At 38.4% G+C, this 20,285-nt stretch overlaps 2 protein-coding genes and 1 pseudogene across 2 annotated transcripts; 1 reads left to right on the top strand and 2 right to left on the bottom strand.

The window, feature by feature from the left end:
* Positions 1–2,500: 2,500 nt before the first annotated feature.
* LOC18015379 lies at positions 2,501–3,071 on the bottom strand (annotated as a pseudogene).
* Positions 3,072–6,000: 2,929 nt separating this feature from the next.
* Positions 6,001–7,499, top strand: LOC112086110. The gene is made up of 2 exons (XM_024154883.1): positions 6,001–6,500; positions 6,713–7,499. The coding sequence occupies exons 1-2, from the start codon at positions 6,001–6,003 to the stop codon at positions 7,497–7,499; spliced, it is 1,287 nt and encodes a 428-aa protein (XP_024010651.1).
* Positions 7,500–12,835: 5,336 nt separating this feature from the next.
* On the bottom strand, positions 12,836–13,472 carry LOC18015378 (classical arabinogalactan protein 5). Its single transcript, XM_006397372.2, has one exon. The coding sequence runs from the start codon at positions 13,398–13,400 to the stop codon at positions 12,987–12,989; it is 414 nt and encodes a 137-aa protein (XP_006397435.1). The 5' UTR covers positions 13,401–13,472; the 3' UTR covers positions 12,836–12,986.
* Between the last annotated feature and the right edge of the window lie 6,813 nt (positions 13,473–20,285).

Raw genomic sequence — 20,285 nt, 5'->3', positions numbered from 1 at the left:
TTACCTGGTTGGCTCTTCATAATCTTCTTTCGACGGGGGATCAAATGCAGTACTGGAATCCAAATATCACAGTGTCGTGCGTGTTTTGCCAGGCTCATATGGAGACGCATGATCATTTGTTCTTCTCCTGCCCCTTCTCGATCAGGATTTGGACAAATGTGGCTAAGGGAATCCTGCTGCAGGATTTCACCATAGATTGGAGGGCTCTGGTTCTTCTAATCTCACGGCGACATCAGGACCGGGTAAAGGGTTTTGTTACTCGCTATCTGTTTCAGTAGACCATTCATGCGATTTGGAGAGAAAGAAATGTCCGCAGGCATAATTTGCCTCATTCCAACTGGTACAAGATTGTAAAGGCGATTGATAAGGGGATCAGAAACAGCTTTAGTTCGATTCGCATGCAGTGTGATACCAAATACGAAGCTGGAATTCAGGTGTGGTTTGCTTCAAGACCACAAAACTGAGACGGTGAATGTAATAGTCATAGATCATCTAAATCTGTTTCTGTAATTTAATTTATCCGCATCTCTGATGTAGAAAACGCTTTTTTCTGGTTTGAATAAATTTAACATTCATCCCAAAAAAAAAACAATGGCAGCAACGTTCATCGGTGACTTTCAAAACTGCTTCATCTTTATCCTCCTTTGACTCATTTCATTCCTCTGTTAATATTTCTTCTTCAAGAAACCAAATGACTCAGAAGGCTGTGATCTGCCTCCTAGCCCTCCGTCTCTGCCGATCATCGGCCATCTTCACCTTCTCCTCTCCTTTTTAGTCCACAAATCCTTACAGAAAATCTCTTCCAAGTATGGACCTCTCCTCCATCTTTGTGTTTTTAATGTCCCCATAGTCCTCGTCTCCTCTGCCTCAATAATATATGAGATTTTTAGGGCGCAAGACTTGAACGTTTTCCACTTGCAGCTTCCCTACTAACGAAGGATCTCTCTTCTTGGGATCTTCCAGCTTCGTTACCGCATCTTACGGAGATTACTGGAAGTTCATGAAGAAGGTCATGACCACCAAACTCCTTGGACCTCAGGCACTCAAGAGGTCACGAGGTGTCCGTGCAGATGAGCTAAATCGGTTTTACTTGAACCTTGTAGACATGGCAATGAAGAAAGAGAGCGTTGAGATTGGTGAAGAGGCTATGAAGCTAACTAACAACACCATCTGCAACATGCTCATGGGAAGGAGTTTTTCAGAGGAGAACGATGAAGCAGAGAAAGTGAGGGGGTTAGTGACTGAATCAGATGCTATGTTTAGAAATTTTTTCTTGTCGGCCATCTTGCACAGGCCGCTGGCAAAGCTCGGGATCTCCCTTTTCAAAAAGGACCTAGCGGATATTTCCCACAGGTACGACGAGGTGTTGGAGAAGATGCTTGTGGAATATGAAGAGAAACTAGACGAGCATCATGAAGGCACTGAGATGTTGGACGTATTGTTGGCAGCTTGTAAAGATAAAGAAGCATAGTATAAGATCACTAGGCACCATATCAAGGCCTTGTTCGTGGTAAATCTTTCTTTATTTAAGTGGATTAGTTGATCGAGAACCTACTCAAGTGCCATTACTTGTCTTGACTAAGAAACTTTTGCTTCTACAGGATCTTCTCCTTGGAGGCACTGACACCTCAACGCACACTATACAGTGGACCATGGCAGAGATTATCAACAACCCAAACATTCTTAAGAGAATGAGAGAAGAAATTGATTCGATTGTAGGGACAACAAGGTTGATTCAAGAAACGGATCTACCAAACCTTCCTTATTTGCAAGCTGTCGTCAAGGAAGGACTGAGATTGCACCCACCAGGACCTCTTGTGCCAAGGACCTTCCAAAAAGGGTGTAAGATCGGAGGCTTTAATGTTCTGGAGAAAACAACACTTGTTGTTAATGTCTATGCTAATAATGAGAGATCCAAAACTGGGAAAAACCCTGAGGAGTTTAAGCCTGAGAGGTTTTTAGTTTCTTCAAGATCAAGTCAAGAAGACGAGATAAGAGAGGAGGTCCTAAAATACATTCCGTTCGGGAGCGGAAGGAAAGGCTGTCCTGGATCAAATCTAGCTCACCTCTATATAGAAACAGCGATTGGAGTAATGGCGCAGTGTTTTGATTGGAAAATCAATGGAGATAAAGTTAACATGGAAGAGGCTAGCGGAGTATTCTCGTTAACCATGGCTCATCCCCTTAAGTGCACTCCTCTTCTTCGAACTCTAAATCCTTTACCTTCCATTCTGCAGAATTCCAATTGTGAGTTTGGAATTTCAGTCAAATTTCATGGCAAGGGGAACGGCAATGTGTTTACACATGTCACACTTGGTTTATGCCTACAATGAAACAATCATTCACTCGTGTAAGGTTCTGCTTAAGGGTTTTAAATAAAATTCACTCCTTAACCAAAACAAAAGAAGGAAAAACAAAAACAAGAAAACAGAAACAGACGTCTGTCAAAACAATTATCAAACAAAGAAAGAAAAAAAAACAAACAGACGTCTTGAGTCGATCAATTTATAGCCATGAGCATGTTCCCAATTTTGAATGCAAAGTAAGCAATTCGCTGTTGCTAGCTCGATCTGATTTGGGAAAAATAAGTATTTCCAGTCCTGGGAAATGGCACTTGTTGGTTTTGTAACTGAGACAAATTTACGGACAATACGACATTTCTTCTCAGTCTTGTTCAAAAGATCCCACGACGAGGATCCGACCTCAACAGCATTACTGCAGGTCAAACCAATCTCGTTTTCCAGATTCGCGAGAGTTTTGTTGATTCCAATTCCAACGAATGAGAAATCAGGCAGGTTAAGGAAATTGAAGAGGGAGTGAGGGAGATTTTTATCTTCGGGGACTTGGACGATTAGGCAATGGTCTCCATCACAGAGCTGGAGCAAGGCAGTTTGATATTTTCTCCTTTCATTTTGCGCACGTTCTGTCCTAAGACCAATGATTTTCTTCTTGTTCCCCGCGTTGGACAGGAATGTCTGCACAATATCGTCGATAGGATCATTGTTGCTTTTATAAACTACGGTTGTTTGGATGCGTGCTCCTCCCAGTTTGTATAGCGGCGGACGATACATCTTCACTTTTTCAAAGTAATATGGGGGGTAGAGAAAGATGATTTTGCATTTTTATATAGACCTAAAAGGATATTTCAAAAGTAGCCAATTGTGTAGAGGAAAACGAAGAGTCGATTTTGTTTTTTATATTAACAAAGAGTCAAGAATTTAAATGTATGTACAATAAAACCTCTATAAATTAAATATTTATAAATTAATAATTATTATAAAATTATAAATTTTGTCAGTTCCAAATCGGATCAAGTCGGATCAATGTAAAAATTCATTAAATTTGATAAGATAATAAGATAATAATTCTTTTGAAATCTCTATATAAATATATGATCCCAACAAAATATATAAATTAATAATTGTATAAATTTATACAAATATATGTAATATACTATACTAAAATATGATTAATGTATTTGTTTTCACTTAAAATTGAAATTTCATTGATGTTCATCTTTCTATTTATTGCATTTCCATCTCTTATTGTTTATATATATATATTCAAATTTGTAAATATTTTATGATGTGATGATTGATTTTTTTACATGTCAATATTTACAAATATATCGTAGTATTGTCTTCAATTTCATTTTTTTGATAACAGCCATGGTTTCTTTTAATTTTTGAATTTATAAACCTGTATATTTTTAATAAACAAATTAATATGCTATTAAAAATATTTTGTTATGATAAGTATGTTTATTAATCATAATTTTTAATAAGATATACACTTAAATTTTAAATACAATATTTGGAAAAAAATTTAGATGATTATAGATGAAAGCCAGATTATCTCTATAAATTAATATTACAATAAATTAATAAAATTTCATGGTCTCAATATTATTAATTTATAAAGGTTTTACTATGTAATATTAATAATAGTTATTTTGAAATCAAGTTGCTTTAGTCCAGTGGTAACTTTCAAATGGGAGAATCCTGGGTTCGAGTCTTTTTGGCCATCTAACCGCATTTTAAATTTGAAATATTTCAAAAACATACTTAGAATATTTAAAATTTATATAATAATTTTGTAATCTCATTTCGATATCAATAAAATTATTCTGTAGTAAAAGATTTTTTACAAAAAAATAGTGTACAAAAAGGTCAATATATTGAAAAAATTGTATTTTTTTTGTCACAAAAATGTTTCTTCCTGCAAGATAAGTAAAAATAGATACAGTACCCTATTTTATTTTTTTATAACAAGGGTTACAGTGCTCCATTCTAGAAGGAGAAATGGCTCGCATGCCATTATTTGTGTGCGTGACATTTTAACTTGCCATTTGATGCCACTAATTTGGGGAAAATACCATTGTAACCTTAATAAGAGGGATCCACATACTGCCTACCCCGTGTCTCCCGTAATATTGGGGATAAATATCGATTCTGTAACAATATTTTTTGAAAATCAAAAAAAATTGTTGCATGCCGGAATCTGGGCTCGGAAAATCGATTTTGTGGCCAAAAACGAAAATTTGATACTCTTCGTTTTATTGTCCGCGGTCGTCGTTCTTCGCCGCGGGTAACACGCTGCATTTGAAAGCGCAGACATCTCCTCCCGTGCAGCTCGTCGTCGTCGGAGATCCTCCCCTCTGTCGGCTCCAATTATCTCATCTTCATTCTCTGATTAGGTATGGTATATCTTTCATTTGGGGAAATGCATGTTGTGGTATGTACATGGGGTCGATTAGGTAGATTGATTGTTGATTAGACGTCCAAATTGAGCTAGAGTAGACGTCGCAATATGTAGCGAAATGGGGGAAAAATCTACAGATTTAGGACAATTGGTATAAATTAGTACAACTAATAATGTGTGGACGATTGGTACACAAAAGTACGAATATGAGGGTTTAGAACTACTAGTACACAATGGTACAGATCTGAGTTAGAGTAACTGTGACAAATTGGGTAATAATTAAACGCGTATTTTGGTTTCCTATACACAGGAAGGGTGGGGCAGAATGAGTCCGGCATTGAACATACACTTTGATTATGGAGGGAAGTATACAGAAGTCGGAGAGGTGTTTAAATGGATTGGAGGAAGTTCCACGTTTGCAATATCTTTGAAATACCGTGCAATGGAGGAGATTACTTACTCGATTTTAGTAGAGACGATAGGAAGATGGCAATAGATGAAAGAACAGCGGAACTGAAACTGAGCTACATTCCATTGGTATTTAACCCTCAGAGCCATTCATATATTTATGATGATGAGGATGTTTATGTGTATCTAACAACAGTGGACGAAAAGGGATTTAGATCTGTTTTGCACGTGGAAGTAATGAAAGATGTGGAAGTAACTCAAATGGAGCCGCAACTGTCTCCGCAACTGTCTAGAGCTGGTCAAGGTAGCTCAGTTGGTTTGAACAAAGGGGAGCTTGGTTCAAATATCAGTGCTGATGCGGGGATCCTAACTATCTACAGAGCAGAGGGACCAGAAAAGCAACACAATGAGCCAATAATTGAAGAGCCGATGGAGGATGATGTTGATGAAAAAATGCATAAAGAATCTAGGGATGATGGTAACGCAAGTGACGAAATTTTGGCATTGAATGATGACGTATCAGGAGGTGATCGCATGGAGGAGCCTCACTATTATGAGCCACCATGTGCTGATGAAGAAAGTCAGTTAGTTGCTGAATGGGAAGATGGTGCGGGTCTTGTAGTTGGTCAAGAGTTTAGTTCTAAAGCGACAGTGCAATATATGATTGAGAGAGCTGCACATAAATACTGTTTTTCGTTCAATACTATCAAGTCGGATAAAAACAGACTTATGCTAGAATGCCGTCAGAAGAAACAAGGTTGTAAGTGGTATCTTCGAGCTGCGAGCGTTAAGGATTCAAGCCGTTTTAGTGTCAGGGTGTATAGAAAGATGCACAGATGTTCCCGTGCTGCGCAGAGTACAAGCAGCAATAAATTGAAAGGTACACCATAAATGGTAGCATCGGTTCTGCATGATGTCTATCCAGGTCGGCTCGACACCCCAGTTGCTAAAAGTATCATCAATGTTGTTCAAGGGCGTATTGGTATGAATGTATCCTATTCCACTGCCCTGAGGGGGAAGAAACTCGCATTTAATTATGTACGAGGCAGTCCAGAAGATAGCAATGGTATGTTGTATCCTTATTTGCACATGTTGGAGAAGGTAAATCTTGGAACGGTAACAAGTGTGGAATTGACTGCAGAGAAGAATTTCAAATACTTCTTCATTGCTTTAGGTGCTTGTGTTGAAGGTTTTAGAGCAATGAGGAAAGTCTTAGTAGTGGACGCAACTTTTCTCTCGGGTTCCTATGGTGGTATGTTAGTGTTTGCGACAGCTCAAGACCCTAATCGGCACAATTACCCGGTTGCGTTTGGTGTGATTGATGGCGAGAATAATCGTAGCTGGCGGTGGTTTTTCGAAAAGTTAAAAACTGTAGTTCCAGATGATCCTAAGTTAGTCTTTATGAGTGATTAACATCAAAGCATCATCAAGGCAGTCTCCGAGGTGTATCCGAGTGCTCATCATGGATATTGTATTTGGCATATTTCCCAATTTTTTAAAATAAACTTAATAATATCAATAAAGACTTTGTTGCACAGAAATTCCGGGATTGCGCACATATCTATACTCAATATGAGTTCATTAGAGAGTATGGTGATTTTAGAGTTAGGTTTCCTAAAGCCGCTGAGTATCTTGATAATAGTGTGACGCTGGAAAAATGGGCTAGGTGCTGCTTCTTGGGGGATAAGTACAACATAGAGACCAGTAACTTGACAGAGTCTATGAATAGTTGTTTAGTGACTGCGAGGAAGTACACCTTATTGCATATGATCGATGCGATTGTAGCCAAAGTTTCTGAATGGTTTAATAGATACAGGAAGGATTCAGCTGGTCCTTTTTATAATAAGAGAGTGGGACCTGTTGTGGAGAATGAAATACACAGTCGATGTGCAATCGCATCTCTTTTAGTGGTGACAGAACTAAACAGCTACGAGCTTGAATACAGCGTTAATGGACTGGACGGGAAAACTTACGTGGTGAACTTGATAGCGAAAAGCTGTTGCTGCAGGCGGTTTGATATAGATAAGTTCCCGTGTGAACATGCAATAGCCGCAGCGAAGAAACTGATGAGCACGGAAGATAGATCAGCGAGTATCGGAGTATATGACTTGTGCTCAAAATATTACTTGATTGAGACGTGGACATTGGCATACTATCGAAAAATTTATCCTGTTCCTCATCATACTGACTGGAGTGTTCCTGACAACATCAAAGAGTTGGTCGTCTTACCACTAGATGTCAAGAAAAAAGTGGGTAGAAATCAAGAAAAGCGGAAACCAGGGCCCGGAGAACATTGCCGGAGGACAAAGAACAAGGCCGACCCTCACTTGGACTTGGAGGCTTGTTTCCGGTCTTCTCAACATCCCCAGGCAGAAGGTCTTTCAACTTAGTTTTTGAGTTTTGTAATGCTTTGTGTTTTTATTTGGACAACCAGGTCGACTATGGACAACTATTGTTATTTGTATTGGAGTTTTGTAATGTGTTGTTTTTATGTGGACAACCAGATCGACTACGGACAACTGTTGAGTTCTTTGGGTTTAGTGTTTGCTTCGTGTTAGTGTTTGCTTTGTGTTTTTATGTGGACAACAAGGTTGACTACAGACAACTTTTGTTATTTGTGTTTGCAAGGTACAACTGGGTCCTTGTGGTTCAACTACTAGCAATATCATTAAATTTGATATCCTAAATATTTGATAATATATATCATTAAATTTGAAACAGTTGGAGACTTCTTATAACTCTAAACTCATAATAAAGTAAAAGAAAACGAATCAAACTAAAAACAAAAATTCCCTTATACATTTTCTTTTTTCTCATCAAACAATATCATCTAGTTTAAGGATGAGTTTGGTAAATGTAAGTTTCTCATCATGAATAAAAACTTTGGAAATGATTATGCAAAAAAAAATAGTATCTACGCCTTGTAAATGACCACTAATACTCAAACATGTCGGGGACAACTACAAAATAGTAGGGTATGCAATGGTACAACAACAAAAACCAAAAACTCGTCAAAGTACACCTATGTGGAAATTAGTACACTAGGAACAACTTTTGGACAACTATATCATCGATTGACGGCGCACGTGTTTCATATCCAAGATCGACGACGCAAATGTTTCTTACACAAAGCAAAATTTTCAAAATTTTTAAATTTTAAATTCCCCACCAAATTTTTTAAGTGAATTTAAATTTCACCAATTTCCCACACACAATTTTTTATATTAGCTACATCCACATTTTCCCATTTCCGAGACTTAACACAAGCAAGCAGAAGAGAGAAAACCGCAGAAAACCCAGAGCAAATTGGTGACGAACCGAGAAAAAAAAAATAAGGAAAAGATGGGAAGCCCAGGCTCTTCGCGATTGGAAGACAAAGGTAATCCGATATGCGATTTTAATTCTTGATTTGGCATTTCATTTTTCGGGATTCAAATTAGGGTTTACGATAATAATTGAAAATTTGGGGATTTTCTTAGAAATTATGGTTTATGATTCTAATTGTGAATTGCAGAGATGGAGAAGGCACTTGCGAAGCTTGCGAAGAAGGATCATGGTATGACAACAAGATGGGGTCCGGAAGTCAAAGGAGTCCGAACCATTGTTGAATGTCCTAAGCAAGTCGGAATTCCTCAATTTTGCTACTGCGGTCCTCTTCGTATTGCTCCGTGGCCGAACCTAACTGACTACTCTGCGCTAGACCAAGGCCGGAAGTACTACAGCTGCTTTTACGGTTGCTGTGGACCAAAAAACTTCCCGGAAGTAAGATGTCGATCTGCTTTATAATTTTGCTAAACCATTACAAGCACAAAGCCGATGCTTTTCTGTCTTTCAGGTTCCAAGTTGTGGCTTCAAGAAGTGGTGGGATGTCGCTATAGAAGAGGAGATTGGTTTGCTAAAAGAAACTCAAGAGGACATAAAGTCTGTGTTTGATGTGATTGTCTCAAAGCTAAACCAGCTGGAATCGAAGATTGAGGCTCAACAGGAGGCCTTGAAGAACAAGGAGGCTTGAAGCTTTGTCCTGTTATATTTGGTTGTCCTAGTTGTCCAACCTTTTATCCTGAACTTTGTTGTCCTAGTTGTCCTACCTTTTATCCTGAACTTTGTTGTCCTATTTGTCCCATCTTCTTGTTTGTTGTCCTAGTTATCTTATATTCCTCTATGTAAGACTCTTTCATCTTTCATTTGAACCTAGTTGTTCCATCTTTCTTATTTAGTAAACACTTCGTCTTAGTTGAACCATGTTGTCCCCGAAGTTACAATTTTAAAACGGTTGATGCAACTACAAACCAAACCATTCAAGCTTTGTTTGCAGAAAAACAAGACTAAAAGTCACAAAAACAGTACTTTCACAAGTTCCATTCAGGCACAAGATCCAAATCCAAAAAAAATACCCCTAAACATTCAGACAAGTACCAAGCGATAAATAGATGTTTCAAAAAAGTACCAACCATGGAACTTGTCTTTACCAAGCAAGTTCTAAACTAAACCTTTTGTCTTTTCGAGGCCCTTGTCACCACCTGGTTCTTAACTTCTTCACCGGCAGCCTTCTTCTTTTTGTTTCTAGTTTGCTTCGAAGCCCGTGTTTCGACCTGGTTCGTCTCTTCTGCTTTTTTCCCTTCTTCCACGGTAACCTTTGAATTCTCACCTTTTCTCCGTCTTCTTGCTTCTGTAAATGGAGGTTTCTTCCACTGGGATGGTGCACCTTGCCTCTTCGGTCTTTGTGGTGGTGGTGAGGGTGGGGCTGTCGACGATGCTGGTGTTGGTGAGATGGCTGCTGACAGCGCTGGTGTTGGTGAGATGGCTGCTGATTCTCGTGGAGGTGTAGGAACTCCTGTGAGTGAAGGAACTCCTACAGCTGATGGTGCTGAGATGGCTGCTGACTCTGGTGGAGGTGTAGGAACTAGTGTGGGTGAACGAACTCCTACTGCAGATGGTGGTATCCTCGCTTCTGTTCCAGTGAACTCCATCTTCTCTTTCAAGTATTTCTCAACAGCTTTCAGCCTCTCCTCCATATCCTCTAACGTCCTCTTCTCCAAATCCACTTCTGCTCTACCCTTATACGCTTTTGGCTCCGGTTCATGTTCCGGTTCCTGACCTCGACAACCAACCTCCAAGTCATACAATTGTTTCCAACATATTTTCTTCTTCTTGACGGTGAGGTACTCAGTCCAAGACTCAACAAATGGATCAACAAACCCTATCCCTTCGTCGTATCCATGTTCCAATATGCGATTTATAAGCGCTTCCTCCTCAGAGTCAGGTTCCAAAATGCTAATAATTTCCTGTCATAAATAACCAAACCCTAGTTACTACTTTCAACCTAGCTCAATCTAATAATATTGTTCATCAAATTATACTACTAACACTTACCTCGCTACTATTGCCCATCGCCTCATTAATGTCCTCCAAAGGAAACCCTCTCATGCATATCTCAGAAAACTTCCCCTTGCACATGCGTGGACAGTCTCCATTTGCAGGCACAACTTGTCGGCATCTCCGTCGAAGCTCAGGAATATATTCGAACGCCATAATCTACATAGAAAATCACAGTATCAAAAATTCAATGTCACAATACCAAATACCTGAAAACTCATTAATAACACATACCTCTAAAGGAACTATGAAACCCGCAAAGCTGCATGATTGTCCTTTCGCTTTCACGCTCCCTCTAAGCTTCCTCATCACACGCTGTATCTCCTTGATGCAATTATCAAACGTGTAGCGCCCCCAAGGAAATTTCTTACACAGCCTTAGATCATTCACAACTCGAAGCAAGAAGGACTCTATGTTACCATTAGCCTTAGAGTTGGCTTTGACAACTTTGCTTAAGAAAAAGAGTACTGCCATCTTTTTCTTATCTTCTGAGGTCTCCATTGCCTCAAGCCTCTCTTCCACATCCTTCACTGTTATTGCCTTCTTCCTTCCAAAATGTTTCTCAACAAAGCTCCAACCCCCTAAATCCTTATACTTTCTAGGGTACTCATGGCAGTCTAACCCACAGAGGAGCGCATGCTCTCTCAATGAGTAACGGATGGGAACACCGTTTACAACAAACCAGCACTCACTTTCCTTCCCGGTTTTAGCAGTATGGAGGAGGAGCATCCACAGACCTTGACTCATGTGATTCGGCTCCTTGGGCATATGAAATATGTGTCTGAATTGAGGGTGTGTTTTAAACCATTTTGCCTCTTCTGGCATTGCCTCTATCTTCTGAACAACACTCGTTACAGAACACCTAGTAACTATCTTGAAAGCTTTGCCAAACTCGGTTGGGTTAAAGAAAAGCTTCTCAGGTCGCATCGGCAAGCTAGAGGAAATGGGATCCTACAATTCGAATACATTTACCATTAGTTGTCCCTGTTGTCCTAAATATTAATTGATCAAATTTACAGTTTTATTGTTCATGTTGTTCCGGTTGTCCTAAATACTAAACTACAGGATCAATCAAACAAGATTGGATGTCAATTCACACCAAAGAGTACATGAATACAGTACATACCTGGTCATCTTCTTCCCCATCGTTTATGTCCTCACCTACCTCTTCTGCCGCAATCCCATCTGTCGCTTCCTGTCCTTCATCATCTGCTTCCTCCTCTTCATCTTCCACTGCTTCCTCCTCTTCTTCATCATCTGCTTCCTCCTCGTCTTTTTCCTCTACCTCCTCCTCATCTCCTTCATCGTTGGCTCCTCTTCTTCATCATCTGCTTCCTCTTCTTGTTTTTCATCTTCTTCATCTTCTTCATCATTGGCTTCTTCTGTTTCTTCCTCTTCTTTTCTCTCTCCTTCTTCATCTCCTTCCCCGTCTGATTCCTCGGAACCGGCCCCCTCGGAAAATGACTCTCCATCTTCCACCAATGCATGCGAGACATCTCCATCTCGATCTGCCTCGGCGCCCATAACAATACCCCCTGCGTCGGTCACCATCACTTCCGGAGGCGGAGTTGTTCCTTCCTTTTCTACAACGGTGGCTTCGGAGAAGTTTTCTCTAGTGGATGTTTCCGTCGATTCGTAAACGACTCCACCTTTCCCTTTTTTTACATTCGCCATTACGGCTACCCACACCAAACTATGTGCTTCCGGCAAAAACTTCGACTCCGGCGAAAACTTCGATTTCGGCGAAAAATGGTGGAGAATTTGGAGAATTTGCGGAAATGAGTTTTTAAGTTTTTACTTCTGAATAAATCGGGACTCAACCCGAGTAAAATTCCTTTTCGTCGAGTCGGATAGGTAAATATATGGTTTTATTGTAAATCTTTTAAAATTTGAGGGATAATAATGAATTTCCACACTTTCTACACTTAAAAGAAAATGAATTAAAAATTTAAATTTCGTTGGTGGCATACGAGATCATTTTTCAATCTCCCGTGGTACCAACAAATCGATAACCTACACCTTCCCATTTCCTAATCTATTCATTAACCACTTTTGATACCAACAAATCGATAACCCACCAATTACGCTTTTAAATACTTATACCAGGTAAATAACCATGTTTTGTAAATTCTCTTTTATAAAGTTATTGATGTAATAGTTCTCTTGTAATAATAGATCAATATTATTAAAAAAATCATGTCTTATTCGATCATCTACAATAATAAAGAAAATAATACAATTTGTAGTAAAATAAGAACAACAATAATGATAATAATCTTGTTCAGAAAACAAACAATAATGATAATAAGCATCCAACAAACCTTGGACAAAACAAAAATCGAATCTTGGAATCTAAAAAAAAACTATAAAACTCATACAAAAACTCCACCGTCCATACAACTCTCAATTCCAAAATAACATAATAAACTAAATATAGAAAATGGACAAACAATGAACCCAAAAAAACTCCTACTGAATCTATCAGATGGATCTATAGCACTCTACATGAGCGAAGCAGCGACAACGGCGAGTCCGACGAAGCTTCCAGCGACGGCGATTCTGTTCACTGAAGCGGAGTTGGGAGAGTCAGGAATGGGAGAAATAGACTGAGCAGGTCCAGAGGGAACATTTGTACTGGGAGCTCCGGCAGGGGAGAGAGACGTCAGAGGAGCTGGTGGAGAGGTGGAGGTGGTGGGAGAATCAGTCGGTGGTTGACTAATCGGAGCGGTGGTAGGAGCTGGGGGAGGCGGAATGGTTGAGGGTGAAGGTGCTGATACGGCGGCTCTTGGAGATTGGACCAGTGGAGGAGAGGCGGGAAGGGGAGAAGTAGTCGGAGCTGGTCCTTGAGCTTGAGCAACGGCGGAGGAGGCCACGAGAGTGAGGAAGAGGAAAACGACTACGGATTTGGAAGCCATTGTTTTCGTAGTTGTGAGACTATTTTGTTGTAGGAAGTAAAAGCCTTTTAAGAGAGATTAGTAATGAAGTTTGATTATAGGGAAACGAAAGACTAAAGTGGGTTTATAGAGTGGAGGGTTAAGTGGAAACCTCTGTATCTTCTTGGAAATTCCACAGCTTCATTTTAGATTTTGAGATTCCTAATTATTTTTTAATATTTACAATTCAAACATCGTCGTTTTGTTTGTTTTAGACAATGTGTTGTACAACAATTTCTTGCTAAATTGTACGTCGGACCAAATGAATGAAATATTTTTGTAACTTCTTCCTCGTAACTTTCCTTTTCACTGCTTTTTTGGGTCAAGTCTTTTTGATTGTATTAATATTTGTAAAATATTTTTCAAGTTACCATAGTTTTCTCTCTCTAAATAATTGTGTTCTTTTTTTTTGTAAATACTCATATTAAATTTAGCATGTCTTTCAATAACAAAAATAATTAGCACAAAACATAAACTCAAAATAAAATTAGCATTTAGAGCCTTAGCTTCTGGTTTTTTTTATTTTTGGTTTTGGTAACCAAATAAGGATAAAATTGATAACACACATAAAATGGGGCACAGGAGAGAAAATAAAGAATAAGGAACCTTCTACTTGCGAGCGTAGTATTAATGCGACATGTGTATCAGTGTATTTTAGAAAGAAGCCAAGATGAAATCTGAGCTGTTGGATGGATTTGGTGACTCTTCACCGACCCCAACAATAACAACGCGTTGTTTTCGATAAGTCTAGAGGAATGAACGACGTTCAAACTCTGGCACTCTTCCTTAACAAACATAAACTCTATGACAATATGACATGATTTCAAGATAAATTAATTTTTATTAGGGATTACCAGATTATGGACCAAAATTCCACTTACCGTCATGATTATCACGTGCCCGTTCCATTTCCCTTTTAATATTTTGGTAATAACAATAGTATATCTTTGTGGCAAATCAACATTCTAATTATATTCTAGTTCGACAATGGAAGAAACCAAATGCAGTGGATTGATTTAGACAATGCAATGTGTTTGGAGTCTTGGATGTACCCGAATGTAATTTTGGAAGGCGATTGTGAGATGGTTATTCGAAGTGTTATGAATGAAAATCGTAAATTTAAAGTTAATATATCAAAACGAGCTTTTCGTGGAAAATAAGGTTTGATGGGTAGTGTGTTTTAGGTTTCAGAAACGAGAAAGGCAATAAATATGCATAATCTTTTGCCCAAAATGAGTTTATGAGAAAGATCAGAATGTTTCCATTTGTGGAGGAGTTGAGCTAGGTCATGGGTTGATTCCATGGAAGTGACAAATTATATAACCACTCTCATTTGACCAGTGGAAAATAGTGCCATGCTTTAACCCTTTTGAAACCCGATGAATGAGCTATTTGACGGTATCACTCATCCAAGGAGATTAATCGGGTGGTAAAAATCTAGATTACCTCTTCTTTGTTTTTAAAAAGTAATACTATCTTTAATTCTTATCCATTATTTTTCTGTATAACTCTAAATTTATTTACAAATTTGTAAATAAATTCTAATTGTATCGAATGATGTAAAAAACAAGATGAGAACAAAATTGGTGCCATGAAATTATATATATATATATATATATATACCTTGAGATCTTATCAATTTCTAATCCAAGGCACATCCGCAAGGTTTTGGGTGTGAAAACTTATTCAAGTTTTTGGAGGCATAACATTTTTTGGGGTCTAGTACATAAACGTATTCAAGATACTATTGTATCTTCTAATCACTTGTTCAGATTCTAAATTCAAAACCTTGATTTTGACGGGAAGAGAGAAATCAGTAACAACAATAATGCTAAAAAGTCTTGACACTAATACGACGTAATGTATTATAGATAGGACAACCTACCCAAGACAAAATGAAAAAAGCCCACCCAAAACCAAAATCTAAAAAGTCAAGAAGATGGTGAATCTTGAAATATTGGAAGTAAAAAAAAAATCACAAAGAGAACAAATAAAATCACAAAGACAATTGATTTCCAACATGTGGTGATGAGATTAATTTCACACCGGGGAAGAACGACAAAGACTTACCAGAAGGAAATTGTGGTTTCACTTGGCCACCAGAAATTGACTACCTCATCAAGAGAACCATGGCCAAGACAGGGATCAAAGTCATCACCGGATGGATGGAGGATGTGAGTTGACCGTTAGGCCAATTAGTGCACCACCAAGCGAAGTTCAACCAAGCTATGCACTAGGAGACTTTCGCTTTCAAAACGGTGTTGGAGGGGGATGGTCTTATGGGACGAAAGAGGAGGCAGAAACAGTTCAGATATGTGTGGTGTGATGCTGCTAGGGTTGGAGGTCGCAGATAAGTCTTAAATTATAAACTTTAGTTTCTGTAAGTGCACACTTAGAGAACCAATCCATAGAAAGGTATACTTTCTGCAAAAACTTCAAACTGAAATTATTAAACGGATTAAAATACCAAAGTTGTTTTTATAGGATTTTTTGTGTCACAGAAAAGTAAAAATAAAATATAAACAGAAAAACAACTAAACCTAATCAATATGGGCTAAGAAAAAAAAGAAAAGTTAGGTTGGCAAAGATATCTCAGGTGATGTTCGATTCATGCTAGGGTTTAAAGCTGTAAAATCGGTTTCTAGATATCTACATGGAATTAGAATAGACACTGATATGATTAGTCTACTGTCGTATGTCCAAACCAACTAATCACTTCGACCAGTAGTTTTCGTCTTTGGCCGCGAAAAATATTATGTGTTAACTAAACTGAATTCATTCTTGCGCACATCTTCTCTATAAGTAGTTTTTGTCTCCTAAACATATATGTTCTTCTGAAGCTATGTATAACAATCTGATATATCACTGTTGTGGCTCTGATTAAACCTAGGATCAGAAATTAGTTCATGATGCTAACCTCATACATTAAAAATAGAAAAGATGAGATATAGAATTTGGGAAAGAAAGCAACAATCCTAATCGAACATTAGATCCCCTTCGATGGATCTTTTGGATCCAACTACTAAATTACTCTAACATGATTAAAGACAAAAAAAAATTATGATAGATGAATGCATAAATTCAATAGATAGATAAAACAAGGGTGATATGGGTTCAAGAGAAGAATCTCTGTCTCTCTAACCTAAGAACTAAGAAAAGAAAAGTTTGGTGGCTCAAAAACTCATTACAGGAGCACATACTGAAGTAGAGTTTCTCAGACATGTATTTATAGGTCTTCAAGTCTTCTAGTCGTCCTTAGGGATTTCTTTGAAGAGAATTTCAAATTGGGCTGAGATAGGGCTTACAGCAGGTGAAAGCTCTCTCGGACCGGTAAAATAGAGTTCCACCGTGGGTGCAGGCTGTGAGGTGCGACCAGACTTGTGTTTGCCTCAGGTCAGCTAAATGTCGGGATGGTTGAGGGGACATCTTGGTCTTCATATAACTTTTGATTGAATTGTTGGTTTTCATCAAGTAAAGTGCAATTGAAAGCCAGCCAGATCATTTTGAATGTCTCCAAATTTAAGCTGGATCAGACGGTGAGAAAATCTTCATTCAACACTGAAATTCTGACGGTTTGACGCTAAGCTAAAAATGTGGGTTTTCTCTATTTTGCAATGTTTTTCCCTGAAAAGAGTCTTGAAACTACAAATATAGAAAAACCATAATAAAAACACTTAAAACTAATTAAAACCCTTGAAATAGCATAAGAAATCTTTAATGAAAATGGATAAAAATACAGTGTTATCAACTCCTTCAGACTTGAACCTTTGTTTGTCCTCAAACAAAACAAGATCCAAGGTTGGAAAAAGCTTTTAACAGAAATCATAGGGAACTCAAGATCTCAAAGACCATACCTCTAGACCATAACCATCGAACTACATCTACCACAACCTAGCATCGAAATAGAGTATGTAAAGTGATGGTGACTGGTGTGTCGTGAGGGTTATCAAGTTTTACCCTAAATGAAATCAATAGCCGCAAGTGCACAGCTGATCGATTGTAGTACTTAGGGATCGAATCCACAAGGAAGGAGGATCGTTTCCTGCAAAAAGCCTTTGAAATAAGTATAAAGTAAGGAAGTCTAGAACCAAAACGGTTTTGTGGGGGTTTGGTAGTGTGTTTGAAATGCAAAAACGAAATCTTAAAAGAGAATACGGAAATTAAATGACGTAATAACTAAACTTAACGAAAATGACTAAAAATGTAAAAAACGGATATCTAATTGCTTAAATGAAAATCTACTAAAAAGGAAAGACAATATTGAACTAAAGCTTGAAAGAAAATCGGTGTAAATCAATGGGAAAGAAGGCGTTGGGGTTCAGGGAAGTTTTCTCAGGGGTACGAACGATTCAAAACATTGCTAGAGAGTAAATTGATAAGATCTTAGCTTAAACTTTTCGAACTGGAGTCACGGACGTATGAATACGCCACTGTCGTGATCATAGACAACTATCTCTCTCAACCCTGACCAGTAGGTTTCTACTCTGGCCCTGGAAGAGAAGAGATGCATTATGTTTAAGACTCGTCCTAATTCACAAATCGCCCATAGGTAGGTTTCCACTCCTATGTTTGTTTTGCTCTCCCAAACTAGATCTGATACCTGATGAACACTTTCGTGTCACCAAGCATCTGGATCAGATTGTAGTTCATGACACTACTCTCATGCAGTAAAACAAAATTCAGAAGAAAAAGTTCTAAGATTCGGCTCAAAAGCTCATGGAATCTTCATCGAACATATAAATCCCCATCAAAAATCCCTTAATCCCAACAATAAAACTACTCGGACATAATAAACGAAATCAAAAACATAGTATTAATAAGTAGAATAGAAACGAAATTGAAAAAGAAAGAACAAGGGTTCAAAAGAACAAATCTCTCTCTCCCTAAAAGCTAAAGCAAAAACAATAAAAGTATGAAGTAATGATAGATGATATGAGGTTACACATCGTTTAGGGTTCCTAAGACATGTATTTATAATGCTCAAGACCTCTCTGGACGTCACTTAGGGTTTCTCCAAATGTGGGCTTCAGAAATGGGCTTTTTGGGCTCGGAGGTTGATGGCCGCGGTCGGGAGTGCTCTGACCGTGAGGAATGAGTGGTTTGCCGCGGTCGGGATGCTTCTGACCGTGGGGAATGAGTGTTTGGCCGCGGGTGGAAGTGCTTGCCGGCTGGTTTACGGGACATCTTGCTCTTCACGTATCTTTTGATTGAACCATTGGATTGCCAAGCTGTAAAGTGCACTGGAAAGCTGATACTTCCATCTTTAAGGTCTCCAAATTTGAGCTGGATCAGACGGTGAGAAGGCCTTCAATCAGGGGTGAACTTCTGACGGTTTGACTCTGAGCTGAAATCTGGTTTTCTATCCATTGTGTTAAGCTTTTCCCTAAGTTACCTGAAAAGAGTTTTGGAACTACAAATACTAGAAAAACGTAATAAAAATACTTAAAAGCAATTAAAGACATAGAAAAAGTATTTCAAAACGATCCATAAAAGTGGTCAAAATACGGTGTTATCAACTCCCCCAGACTTAAACCTTTTTTTGTCCTCAAACAAAGCAAAAGCTTTAACTGGTTAAGTGAAAACAAAAATAGGAAATGCACAAATCTCATAGACATGAACTCCTAAACTAGGACCAAAGATAGTGCATCAATCCACAACTTAGTCTAGAAAATTCTCACCAATGCTCAAGAGATACTAGTCCACTTTTTCCGTCATGCAAAACTTAAACAATTTAAATCTTGATTCCAGTCAACTAGCTCTCTACATTCATTAAGTTCAATAGTGAGTTCTCATTAAAGACATCATCCAGGGTAGATGGTGTTTGGCATTAAAGGGCTGTTTAAGTGGTGGAGTTAAAGTGTTTCGGGTTACCTGAAGATCTAGAGGATGCAAGATAATATGCAAAACCGCAAGAGAGATAAGGACCTGTTGATGACCACAGTTTTTCAGTCACTTCTTCTTGCCCAATGTTGTTGCATAATCCTTCCTCCTTTGTTGTAAACAGTTGTTCCCCCAGACTTAGATTCTTTCCGGGAATCAGAAAACAATCTCCAAAACTCCATAAAATCGAACTCCAGTTGCCTTGGGACTTAAAATTCGACCTCTCTAGACTCTCTAAGGCTTTTATTTCATTTCTTTTCTTATTTTCGGATTTTTTTTTTTTGAAAAGGAAATGCCTTTTAAAGAGAGAGACTAGAGGACGAGATTGTACCAAAATTTGAGATTTTTCTAAGGCAAACTGAGCTTCCTCTTGTGTTGAATCCTTCCGGGAATTTTTCCGGCAAATCGCAGGTCTCTGTCTTGGTGACTGAAAACTGCGTCGTTCCTCATCCTCTCCAACGTTTTTGCACTTATCTGCATATAAGACAATAGAAAACAAGAGTGCATGTGGTTAAGGTGGGGAACTAGCTAAAGATGAACTAGCCATTCAGGATCAACAAAGAGTGGTAAAAGGATAAAGGAGTCCTGAATGTATGATTCGTTTCCTGGTCTAATGCTTCAGTGAGAAAATTAAGTCCAAATTAAGTCCAAATAAAACAGAGCTAGTGTATCCCTTCATCTAAATTGAAATCATTCAAATTCCTCTGGGGTACTTCGTTTCAAATGTGCTTAGCTACCGCCTAGTCTAGTCCTAAATCATGAATGAGCAAGTCACTAGGAACAGTCTAAAAGCACACAGTCAACTATCATTGATTCATGTTCACCATTCCCTTTTTAAAACGTATTTTGTTTTGAAAACCGATTTTGAAAAACTTTAAAGAAAATGCAAAAAGTGAAGATAATGCAAGACTCATGAAAGGAAAGTGGTTAGAAAGGGATGAAATCCTCCCCCAGACTTAAATCACACTGTCCTCAGTGTGAAACAAG

The sequence above is a fragment of the Eutrema salsugineum genome, unplaced genomic scaffold, assembly GCF_000478725.1.
Source record: "Eutrema salsugineum unplaced genomic scaffold, Eutsalg1_0 scaffold_23, whole genome shotgun sequence".
NCBI lineage: Eukaryota > Viridiplantae > Streptophyta > Magnoliopsida > Brassicales > Brassicaceae > Eutrema > Eutrema salsugineum.
The sequence above is the reverse complement of the archived record's forward strand: the minus strand, read 5'-3'. Positions and strand labels throughout refer to the sequence as shown.

Coding starts and splice junctions, on each gene's coding strand:
- LOC112086110 (XM_024154883.1), top strand. CDS start 6,001: ATGGTAGCATCGGTTCTGCATGATGTCTATCCAGGTCGGCTCGACACC. Junction 6,501..6,712: donor GTAGTTCCAGATGATCCTAA/GTTAGTCTTTAT, acceptor TGGTGATTTTAG/AGTTAGGTTTCCTAAAGCCG.
- LOC18015378 (XM_006397372.2), bottom strand. CDS start 13,400: ATGGCTTCCAAATCCGTAGTCGTTTTCCTCTTCCTCACTCTCGTGGCC.